At 46.5% G+C, this 12,151-nt stretch overlaps 1 protein-coding gene across 6 annotated transcripts in view; it reads right to left on the bottom strand.

Annotated features, from left to right (window-relative positions):
• Positions 1-12,151, bottom strand: part of AGXT (alanine--glyoxylate aminotransferase) — a 177,502-nt gene that overhangs the window by 82,376 nt on the left and 82,975 nt on the right. For all 6 annotated transcript variants that reach the window (XR_013623057.1, XM_078775702.1, XM_068112324.2 and 3 more), the window contains 2 exons: positions 11,509-11,701; positions 8,653-8,717 (listed from right to left, as the gene is read on the bottom strand). Coding sequence is in view for 5 of the 6 variants with exons in the window: in XM_078775702.1 (XP_078631828.1) it covers positions 8,653-8,717; positions 11,509-11,701 (258 nt within the window). In the remaining variant the exon portion in view is untranslated. The remainder of the gene's footprint in view (positions 1-8,652; positions 8,718-11,508; positions 11,702-12,151) is intronic.

The following is a 12,151-nucleotide window of genomic DNA, read 5'->3' as shown; positions in this document are numbered from 1 at the left end:
TTTCTAAAATCCTCAATTTTCATCCGATTGACTTGAAATTTGAATAGGATATACATATCAGCAAAGTGAATTGAACCACCAACTATTTTTGAGATCAGCATAGGCCAAAAGGTCAACATAGGCCAAAGGGCAACAACAATTTCGAATTTCTAAAATCCTCAATTTTCATCCGATTCACTTGAAATTTGAATGGGATTTTCATATCAGCTAACTGAATTCAGCCACCAATTATTTTTGAGATCAGCATAGGCCAAAAGGTCAACATAGGCCAGAGGTCAACCACCCTTTTCAAATTTCTAAATGCCTCAATTTTCATGCGATTGACTTGAAATTTAAATTGGATTTTCATGTCAGCTAACTGAATTCAACCACCAATTATATAAGAGGTCAAAAGGATGCTCTACTGAGTGCCATTCTGCTTTGTTCTCTTTTGCCAAGTGTCGCTCTATGAGTGATTTTTCATTCATATATATTTTTATATATATATATATATATATATATATATATATATAGATATATATATATATATATATATATATATATATTGTTACAGACGTGGCTTGGATGTTATTTACCGAGCGGTTTTATGGTATGACCACGTCTGCACAAGTTACCCGATTGTGCCCGAACGTTGACGAGTCGCGCGATGCTGGCTCAATAAGGAAAAGAAGACACCCGGCTGGATTACAATAACACAATACGACACCAATGTTTCAGTTCTCAATTATATTCGTACGGAAAGGTCAGATTACAGGGGCTAGAGTTATAATCACAGAAAGACAGGCACTTAGACACACTCTTATATTAACCCCGGACAGACGACGGACAAACGGGACAAGGCTGACTCACACGGGGGTTGATGAAAAGGACAGCGGGTATCGATGGCTCAAGGTGCACTCTTGGCTCAAAGCAGGGTCCAGTACGGTCCGGTCCAAAGATGCGGGGAGGTATCGTCGCGCTGGGGGTGGCGGTGGCTTCCTCTGCTCTCCGTAGTTCAGGCGCATCTGACGTCACATCCGGCCCGGGGCCGCGTATATCCGGCGGGGAGTGACACGCCCTCGGCTCGTTAGCTCCGCCTCGTGGAATCGGCACGTTGCTTCTCATTGGGTGCGTGCGGGGGGGGTTACTGGCTCCGCCCCTGACGAGGAGCTGACAGCCAGCCCCTTCGGGGTAACCCCGTGGAGCGCATGGTCTGGAGCTAATCGAGCCGGTGTGAGGACGCATCCTCCCCCGCTCCGCCGCCATCTCCTCTGTTGTTGTTGTAATTGTTGTTGTAGTTGTTGTTATTGTTGTTGTTTGGGGAAGAAGATGGGAGGAGGTATGGGAAAGGTCCTAAACTCACTACTGATGCCATATAATCACATTCTGGTGCAACGAAGAGTCATAATTAATGGAGACGAGGCCTTAACTGACATAGAATAAGAATAACTAGGAAGATGTCCGAAAGTTGTCTACGTGTGGTGCGGTGGACCTGGGCACGACATTTAATGGGGGAATAAGGGGAAGGTCGGCTCTACTGATTGTTATTTACATGCAATGGGACTAGGGAATGGGGGATCGGGGAAAGTTGGGGAGTATTGGAGAAAATAGGGGAATATTTACAAGCGGATATGGAGGCCAAATTCCATATTCGCAACATTGCACCCTTCTCTACCCTCGGGGCGTCCCGACCCGATAAATTTTTACCTACTTTAGTGTGGCACGCAATGTAGTTCCCTCTACTATTAACTCTACCCTGAGTGCGACAGTTTTACAGATATTCACAAATGAGTAAATATGTCCCCCTGCGACGTTGCACCCTTCTCCTCACAGAAACACACCCACAGGATAACCGAATCCGGAAAGAATTCTCAAACTAAACATACAGCCGGTAGGGAGCATTATTTACAAGACTACGCTGCTATTTACACTACGATCCAGGACCTGTTTTTGGAGGAACACATGCAGATGTTATGCATAGAGAGAGCGCGCTTGCCAACATCGATACACCAACCCACGAGTGCTCTGTGGCCGACGGCCTTTAATAACGTGCAGAGCACCCTTTCCCAGCATCAAAAGCACCACCCCACCACACAGTCAGCACCATCCGGTGCAGTCACCATTGTTCATTGGTATAAAAATAAATTCGACAACCCCTAACCCTGCAGGTGTCTCTTGCTCTTCTTGTGGTGCACTTGGTGTTAATTAACAGTGGTTCACCTTTATGGCATAGGTGCCACGTTGACCCATAGGTCCTTCCACGGGTGGTGCTTGGCCGCAAAAGAGCTGCGGTCCATTGTGGGTGGCCACAAACATTGCGGTCCATATGGTGTATCGATCCCGGCAGCAAACAGCGAAAGTGCAGGCCCACAACTGCGCAGCCAGCACCTCTCTCTCCTCTCTCTCTACCCCAAAGCCAGATCCTCGGAGGTGGGAGACAAAAGAAGAAACAAGTGAGTAAGGTGGTAAGGGCGCAAAAGTGCACGCAATGTAAGGTGATGCACCCTGGGGGCACATGGGAACCAGGTGAGACAGGTACGTTCCTATCGTACGCCCCCCCCCCCCCACCAGGTAACCTACATGGCCCCTCCCTTACCCCTTACTGTATCCACACAACACAACACTACCCATAAACATCTACTTTACAAATCAACAAACATCCCTACTGTCTTCCCCGTTCCTCCCATATACCAAATTCGTCTTCTCTCCCTCCTAACCAATCAAATTTGCCATTTTCAACTCTCATCAAAATTTGCCATCTCCAACTCAACATCATAATTTGCCATTACCAATTCATCATCAGTCCCTCCTAGGGAGGGAGAGATGGAATCACCCCAATGTCTCATCCACGTCGTGATGCGTCTCACAAATCCACACAGCGATTCATCTCCTGCAACAAACAAAGAAAACACAGGTGTGGAGTCATCATCATCACCACAGGCAAGTGGCTGCGTATGGTGCGACAGGTTCATCAATCCTAACTATCTCCTAAATGACTTTAACAACTTTACACTACCCGGGGTCTTTCTCCGGCCAAACCATTGGCCCTCTTACGCTATGGGTTCTAAAAACCAATTCCCATTGGCCAAACTGTGGTGCTCTTCAATTTGGGGTCTCACTCCCCCGATTCATCTCCCGGTGCCCTCGTACAATTTCTGGGCTGCGACGTGTACCTCTCCCAGTGGGTCTACCCACCTGCACACCTCCACCACTGCAGTTGCCTCCGAGCTTACCTGCTCCTTACCCTAACCTAACTACCAGGGGAAGGCCCTCTGGCTCTCTCCCCACTCCGTGCCCTCTCTGGCACTGGGCTGCCCGATCCACACCCGGGATCCTCAGGCACCCACTCACAACTACCGGCTCCCAGAGCCCACCTGCGGCCTCACCTGGCCGACATCCTCACAGTGGTGGAGTGCCCAACCAACTACACACACTAACAGGCTACACGCCCAGCCATTTCCACAACACTAATGCACCCATTCACAACACCATTCTGCAACCGCACCACAAATGCCAATATCCAACCACAATTTACCTGCACCCTCTACCTAACACTTACACTACCCGCCCCGGGTGCTCGTGAAAGGGGTCCACTCTTCCCCCATCCACACCTTCGCACCATGCACACCACTCCGTACCACTCACTCCAACTCTCTCCACACACCTGTACCTGCACACCTGTGCTCTCACACCTGGTGCCACCTGCACCCTTCTCTCCCCAAGCGCATTCGCGCTGATCCACACACTCACTACTCATACCCTGCTCCACACACCTGTCCAGTTGCACACCTGTGCAATCACACCTGTTCAATTCTCACACACACCGCATCATCTCAGCTAACTACTCCCTTCTGAAACTTGCGCTTCCCAGTCGTCCCTTTAAACTATTGCGCTCCCACGTCATTATCATCCATACTAATCTACCTGCTTCCCCACTACAGGTATCAGTCACTAACTAATCTTAACGTCACCTAATGTCATCTTCTAGGGCCCTATCCATATAACCTAACCCACCCGGGCTAGTTTTCACTGCCATACACCCCATAAGCTATTGCTCCTTTGCCCCCCACATGGGAAGGGTGGCAGGGATGCCATCCCACCACATCGGGGGTCTCTCACTACCAATTTTGCACATCAAATTTCAACAAATTAAAAATTTGCCAATCACTGCCCATCATCTGCCAATCACTACTGCCAATCCCTTGCCAATCATCAAATTTTGTTTTTCTCTAATTTTGGGTCCAATACACTAACCTCATCACCCAGTCGACTCACTAATACCTCTCGGTGCGCCAATCCCTGTCCAAAGCCCGGCTTCGTAAAGCCAAGCAATGGATGCTGGTTGTTTTGTGCCAGCGGCTGGATGCGTCCGGCATTCGGGGCAGGGACGGGGGCTTACCCGGGCCGAGATCCCACGCACCACCTCGGCGTGGAGCCATCCAATGTCCCGATCTCGACCTGCCGGCACGTCTCAACAAAACGTGGTCGCCATAACGACCCTTCCTATCGGGCTGCCAGCTCCGCCTAGTGGAGCCTGGACGCGGCCGTTCAAAGCGAGGCCCGGCACGCACCGAGGGCCTGCTTCGGCTAAAAGTCGTTCTAAACTCTACCCCGTCTAACGTCGATGCTTCACCTGCATGCTTACATCCCGCAGCCCGTTCCTTGCTCACACATCCAGCCGTTTCCATGCCCCTCGTACCGTTCCTTACACACCCAGGCACACCCATTCCACTCACAGCCTTGGTCACACACCTGACCACCGAACACTTTGGCACACATTCGTTGCTCGCACACCTCACCAATACACCGCTTCGCGCCCCCTCCTCGGTCACCTCCTCTGTGACAATCACAGGTGTGCCCTCATTCGCACACCCAACCACGTGCCTCACCACCAACTCCAGCGTGCATTCCCACTCACGCTCTACCATTCCAGGTGTGCATCCTTTCATCCCAGGTGTACATCCTCGCTCACCTGTCACAACTAACTCACGCTCCATGTCACTCTCACTACTTTCACCTCCATTCCTGACAGCGCACTCACCCTTACTCTTGACAGCGCACTCTTTCCTCATGCACCTGTCCGTTACACACCTTTCTCGCGCACACTCTTGCGCACACTCTCCCGTCACACCCTCTGTAACACTCACCACAGGTGTGCATTCTTCCTTGCCTTTGACAGCGCACTCTTTCCCCATGCACCTGTCCGTCACACACCTTTCTCGCGCACACTCTCCCGTTACACCCTCTGTAACACTCACCACAGGTGGACACTCTTCCTTACTTCTGACAGCGCACTCTTTCCTCATGCACCTGTCCGTCACACACCTTTCTCGCGCACACTCTTGCGCACACTCTCCGGTCACACCCTCTGTAACACTCACCACACCACGCTTCCATGTGCTCCCTCGCACACGCGCTACGACCGACTCACTCCCGCCAGCACACTCACTCCTTGGCACGCACTTTTTCCTCACACACCCCAGAGTCGGACTTTCTTGCACACCTCCATTTTCGCACACCAGACCTGTCGCACACTTCACCAACGGCCTCTCACGAACACCCGGGTCTATCTCGACCCCCAAGCTTCTTAAATCCCCTGGCGCATCATACGCACGACCATATTGGTCACCACTTACACCGGGTCCTCTTCCTCTTCGCTTCTCCTCCATCACCTGCGAATCCCTCATCCGGTTAATGAGCACATCATCACGATCCAAACACAGACTTTGGACCAATTCTTTTATCTCCTCTTTTATCTCTTTGTTATCCCCTCTCCGTCGCTTCTTAATTTCGCTCACCCCTTCTCCCACTTCTTCTAATTTGTGCCTCACCTCTTTTATTCCCCGGTACGTCTCCTCAAGCTCGTCCTCCAAGGCTACCTTGACCGTTTCCATGTGCGTCCTCACCTGCCGGTCCTTCGTCTCCATTACCTCTATCACCTCGTCCAACCTCGTTGTCAGTCCCTCACGTACCATCTGACATTCCCTCTTCGTCGCTACCAAGTCATCTTTTAGTTCTTTCTGTGTCGCCTTTAAACCTCCTAATACCGCAGTGTTCCTTTGAACCTGCTCCACTAACTCCGTCTGTCCCACCGTCAGCTGCTCCACCTCCTGCGTCAGGTCCTCTATGCCCCCTTGTAACTTTACAGTCCCCTTTCTCACCTCTTTCTCCATGTGCTCCTTACAGTGCCTCACCTCCTCGCGCACTCCTCCGACCTCCTCACTCACTCCTCTTCTGATCTCCTCTCCCATCACTTGCATCTCCTGCCCAGATGCCACCCTCATCTGCTCCATTTCCTCCCTGTGAGCATCCAGTTTGGTTTCTACCCCCATTCTGACCCCCTCTATCTGCTGCCCCATTTGGTTAACTTCCCTTTCCGCTTGGTCCCTCATGTCCCTCAATTTGCCTTCCATACTGTTTTCTAACCCCTCTAACCCTTTTTGCATCCCTTCCATTTGATTCTCTTGCGCGGCCATTCTGTTTTCTACCCCCGTTAACCCATGTTTCACTCCCTCTATCTGATTCTCTTGAGCGGCCATTCTGTTTTCTACCCCCGTTAACCCATTCTTTACTTCTTTTATCCCGTTGTCTAACTCCTCAAAATTATTGTCTAACTTCCCAATTTTCTTGTCTAACTCCTCAAAATTATTGTCTAACTTCTCACTGGTACCCCTCGCTTCGTCCCTCATTACCCCCATTTGGTTTCCCATTACCCCCATTTGGTTTTCCAATCGCTCACTATTCTTTTCCATAAGGGCCGTCATTTGTATAAAAAAAAGTTCCAATCTTCCCAGCGGCGCTACTTCGGTCGCGGGCACGGTGACCAGCGAGGCGCCATTTTGCGCGCCCGCTTCTTCGTGCGTGACGGCGCTATTTTGCGAACCTGCCGCCCTCACTGCTTCGCTCTCCTCCTGTCCCTCATTTTGGTCCTGGATCGACCCTACCTCACTCTCCTTTACCGGACCCCAGCTGTCTTGATCCGCCATAGCGCGACTTTCAAAATTCGGTTTTTATTTTTTATTTTCGTAAAACAAATTGAAATTTCGCCGTTATAATTTCGCGCGGGAAACGCGCTCCGAATCGATTTTCCCTCCCAAAATTTGGGCCTAACTAATTTAGTCCCGGGTTCGAATTCCACTCCTCGACACCAATTGTTACAGACGTGGCTTGGATGTTATTTACCGAGCGGTTTTATGGTATGACCACGTCTGCACAAGTTACCCGATTGTGCCCGAACGTTGACGAGTCGCGCGATGCTGGCTCAATAAGGAAAAGAAGACACCCGGCTGGATTACAATAACACAATACGACACCAATGTTTCAGTTCTCAATTATATTCGTACGGAAAGGTCAGATTACAGGGGCTAGAGTTATAATCACAGAAAGACAGGCACTTAGACACACTCTTATATTAACCCCGGACAGACGACGGACAAACGGGACAAGGCTGACTCACACGGGGGTTGATGAAAAGGACAGCGGGTATCGATGGCTCAAGGTGCACTCTTGGCTCAAAGCAGGGTCCAGTACGGTCCGGTCCAAAGATGCGGGGAGGTATCGTCGCGCTGGGGGTGGCGGTGGCTTCCTCTGCTCTCCGTAGTTCAGGCGCATCTGACGTCACATCCGGCCCGGGGCCGCGTATATCCGGCGGGGAGTGACACGCCCTCGGCTCGTTAGCTCCGCCTCGTGGAATCGGCACGTTGCTTCTCATTGGGTGCGTGCGGGGGGGGTTACTGGCTCCGCCCCTGACGAGGAGCTGACAGCCAGCCCCTTCGGGGTAACCCCGTGGAGCGCATGGTCTGGAGCTAATCGAGCCGGTGTGAGGACGCATCCTCCCCCGCTCCGCCGCCATCTCCTCTGTTGTTGTTGTAATTGTTGTTGTAGTTGTTGTTATTGTTGTTGTTTGGGGAAGAAGATGGGAGGAGGTATGGGAAAGGTCCTAAACTCACTACTGATGCCATATAATCACATTCTGGTGCAACGAAGAGTCATAATTAATGGAGACGAGGCCTTAACTGACATAGAATAAGAATAACTAGGAAGATGTCCGAAAGTTGTCTACGTGTGGTGCGGTGGACCTGGGCACGACATTTAATGGGGGAATAAGGGGAAGGTCGGCTCTACTGATTGTTATTTACATGCAATGGGACTAGGGAATGGGGGATCGGGGAAAGTTGGGGAGTATTGGAGAAAATAGGGGAATATTTACAAGCGGATATGGAGGCCAAATATTCCATATTCGCAACAATATATATATATATACAGTATATATATATATATATATTTATTTATATTTATATTTATTTATTTATATATATTTATTTATTTTTATTTATTTATTTATTTATACATATATATATATATATATATATATATATATATATATATATATATATATATATATATATATATATATATATATATATATGCATACATACATACATACATATATATAAATATATATGTATATAGCTTGCAACAGGAAATAGATCATTTATTACAGGAAATAAATTCGATCTGAGAACCATTTTAGATTTGCCAATATCAGTTTAATATCATTCCCTAACCATGACTGTGTGACTGCCTTGCATATGAACTACAATTAAATGCAAATAGACGTGTCCAAATATTTTTTATTTTAGTGAGCATGCTGACAAGAAAATGGACTATTACCTTTTCGATGTCAGATAGGCTGAAGTATTTACCAGCATCCTTTTTAATTACGTGTACATCGGCTCCTGGGTGTGGAGGAGAGAAATACATCAGCTTGAAAGACATTGATGAGCTCAAACAACCCATACTTTAGATATAGTAAGACGATCTAAAGTACCGTACGAAATTATGTCCATCAAGTATGTCCGACATTCTCTTTAAGTTTGAAAACATTCATTGGCAGGAATATTCGGTACAAACAAATAAAAGGAAAATGATCGGTTCGTGTTGTTTGTTTTAAGGTGTAACCCACAGTGGAAATTAATGTAACTGAAACTTCTATTTTTGTATTGTGCCACAAACATGTGCTGGATCATGGACCAATGGACCATGTCCCTTTGTGGGGGATCTGTGCAGCTGTCATGTGTATAATTGGGATTTGCTCCTGGGATCTTGAATAGTGAGGAATATTTTGCAAGCCTAAGCTTTTCCTGCAGAATCCTGTCAAGAAGAAATACAATAAGAAAACATGAGTTTTTGAAGATTAACGTGCACTTTCTGCTCTAGAGTTATAAAAGAATGACAGTTTGAAAGGACGAAGTGGTCGTCAAAACATCTGTTAAACTCTGTGTAAGGTAACATCTCAGCTGTATAAATACTGTATTTCTAAGTTGGCACCAAACAGTACGTCATGTGCTTTGGGACAGCATTGTCTGATGAAGTTTATGGTGAACAAAAATATCAAAACAGCTGAAGTTTAGGTTATGTGATATATATAGTGCCTTCACAAAGTATTCACACCCCTTGACTTTTTACACATTTCATTGCGTTGTCGGCTAAATTTAAAATGCATTACATTGAGATTTTTTGTCACTGATCTACACATAATACTCTCCATAATGTCAAAGTGAAATTTTATTTTTAGCATTTTCTACAAATTAATGAAAAATGAAAAGCTGATATATATTGAGTCAATAAGTATTCAACCCCTTTGCCATGCCACACCAAATTGAGCTCGGGTGCATCAAATTTCCTCTGATCATCTTTGAGATGTCTCTTCAACTTGATTGGTGTCCACCTGTGGCCAATTCAATCGATTGAACATAATTTAGAAAGAAACACACCTTTCTATACAAGGTCCCACAGTTGACAGGGAGTTATGTGAGAGTGGCCAAATGGAACCCTTCCTAAGAAAAACACACATGACAGCACAGCTGGAGTTTTGCAAAAGGACACATTAAAGACTGTGGGAGCATGAGGCAAAATATTCTGTGATCTGATGAGACGAAAATTGAACTCTTTGGCCTGAATGCAAAGTGCTACTTCTGGTGGAAACCAAGGACAGCTCATCACCCATCTAACAAAATCCCTACCATGAAGCATGGTGGTGGCAGCATCATACTATGGGGATGCTTTTCAGCGGCATGGACTGGGAGACTTGTGAGGATAGAGGGAACAATGTATGGAGACAAGTACAGACAAATCTTTGTGGAGAAACTGCTTCAGAGTGCAAAACACCCTTGGACTGTGGTGAAGATTTACATTCCAGCAGGACAATTACACCAACCATACAGCCAAAGCAACACTGGAATGGCTTCAGAACAAGAACGTGAAAGTCTTTGAGTGGCCCAGTCACAGCCCGACCTGAATTCCATTGAGAATCTGTGGAAAGACTTGAAGATTGTGGTTCACCGACGCTCCTCATCCAACCCGACAGAGCTTGAGCAAATCTGCAAGAAAGAATGTAAGAAACTCCCCAAATGCAGATGTGCAAAGCTGATACTACCCAAGAAGACTCGAAGCTGTTATCACTGCCGAAGGTGTTTCTATGAAGTATTGACACAGGGGGTTGAATACTTAAGTAAATTAGATATTTCTGTATTTGATCTTTAATTATTTTGTAAAAATTTATTTCTAAAAATTACACTGACGTTATGGGGTGTTATGTGTCAATCAGTGACATAAAATCTCAATTTAATCCATTTTAAATTCAGGCTGCAACGCAACAAAATGTGAAAAAGTCAAGGGGTGTGAATACTTTCTTCAGGGATTGTATATCACGACATTATGTCCATGTTTTTCTGCGATCACTCAAGGAGCATATGTGTTACATCAGATTTCAGTGATAACAATTTGAAAGAACCAGTATGTTTTTAAATGCACGCATACTTGTCAAAAGCTTTCACTGCCTCTGGCATGAAGACCCATGGATGGGACAAATGCCTCCATGTAGTAGAGGAAACAGGGCAAGTCAGATTAACTACACTTTACATCCATTTTTAAAACAAAAAGAACCTTTGAATCACCATTATACAATATTTTTGTCCCACGTCCCTCCAACAAGGTCGGAGATGAAGAAGACATTAAAATGATCTCTGACCGACGGACCGATCATCTGTCCATGTACTTTTGTGTACTTAATATTTCGAAATTTGTTGAACATTTAGCTTTCATATTGCAGATATCTATTCCTCATGACATTATCTCAACCTGATTGGATCACGGCTGTGATTGGCTGAATTATTTTGCTCGGCAACCATCTCTGTAACTTGGCTTGTGTACAATATTTGTGAGGCTCCTCTAATCTTGTTTGTTGTTAAATTGTGTGTGTGTGTGTGTGTGTGTGTGTGTGTGTGTGTGTGTGTGTGTGTGTGTGTGTGTGTCAGTCAACCACCCAAAAGGTGGGTAACATAGAGTATCAGCTCTTTAGATCCTTATTTTTTAATGAGAGTAGCTCATTGCATAAACTAAGTGAAAGGAAACAAATATGACAGAAGAATAATTGACGAAATGCCCTCTATGTGCCTTTGTTCCTATCTTTCTGGATAGAAAATAACTCTTCCCGAGCCCCAACATTACTTCAAATAAGTTGCCTACCAAGCCTATCAGCCATATCAGAAGCTCTTTGGCCCCAAATGCCATGTGAAGCAATGAGCACCCGTTCCCCACTCTCCAGCAGGTTGCCCAGGGCTGCCTCCATGGCCGCATGGCCTGTGCCGCTGACGGCCAATGCCCAACGAGAGTCGGTTTGAAGTGCGTACTTGATGCCCGCTCGTACGTCATCCATGATCTGCAGGACAATCATGCCATCTTCATAAAGTGTATTATTGAGAGAATCAGATGAAATTTTAAAGGAAAACGAAACTTTTTTTTTAAATACGACTATATGATATCGAGGCTCATGGAAGGGTGAGGTGACAGAAGCAGTTCGACGCAAGAACCAGGGGAATTAACCAATAGGAAAATAAGAATCAGAGGAGTGGAAGAAACAATAACCTACAATATAAAGGCTTAGGTTGTGTTTGGTATGGTTAATGGGGGTAGAAAATATTCCCTTCCCTCAATTAAAATGTACCGCAGTTGACTCTGCTCTTGAGAAGGTGGAATGCCTCAATGTCGTGTTTGCTTCCAAATCGTGTGTCCAGAACACCTGTCCCTCTGTACCCACCCGACTCAGTCACACCGACTACTCCTGGACTCTGTCTTCTTAACCTGTTACATCATAAAAATCTTGTCTGGT

This window comes from Myxine glutinosa, chromosome 4 (assembly GCF_964187855.1).
Source record: "Myxine glutinosa chromosome 4, kmMyxGlut1.1, whole genome shotgun sequence".
Taxonomy (NCBI): Eukaryota; Metazoa; Chordata; class Myxini; order Myxiniformes; family Myxinidae; genus Myxine; species Myxine glutinosa.
Note: the sequence above shows the minus strand (reverse complement) of the source record. Positions and strands in the feature narration are given on the sequence as shown.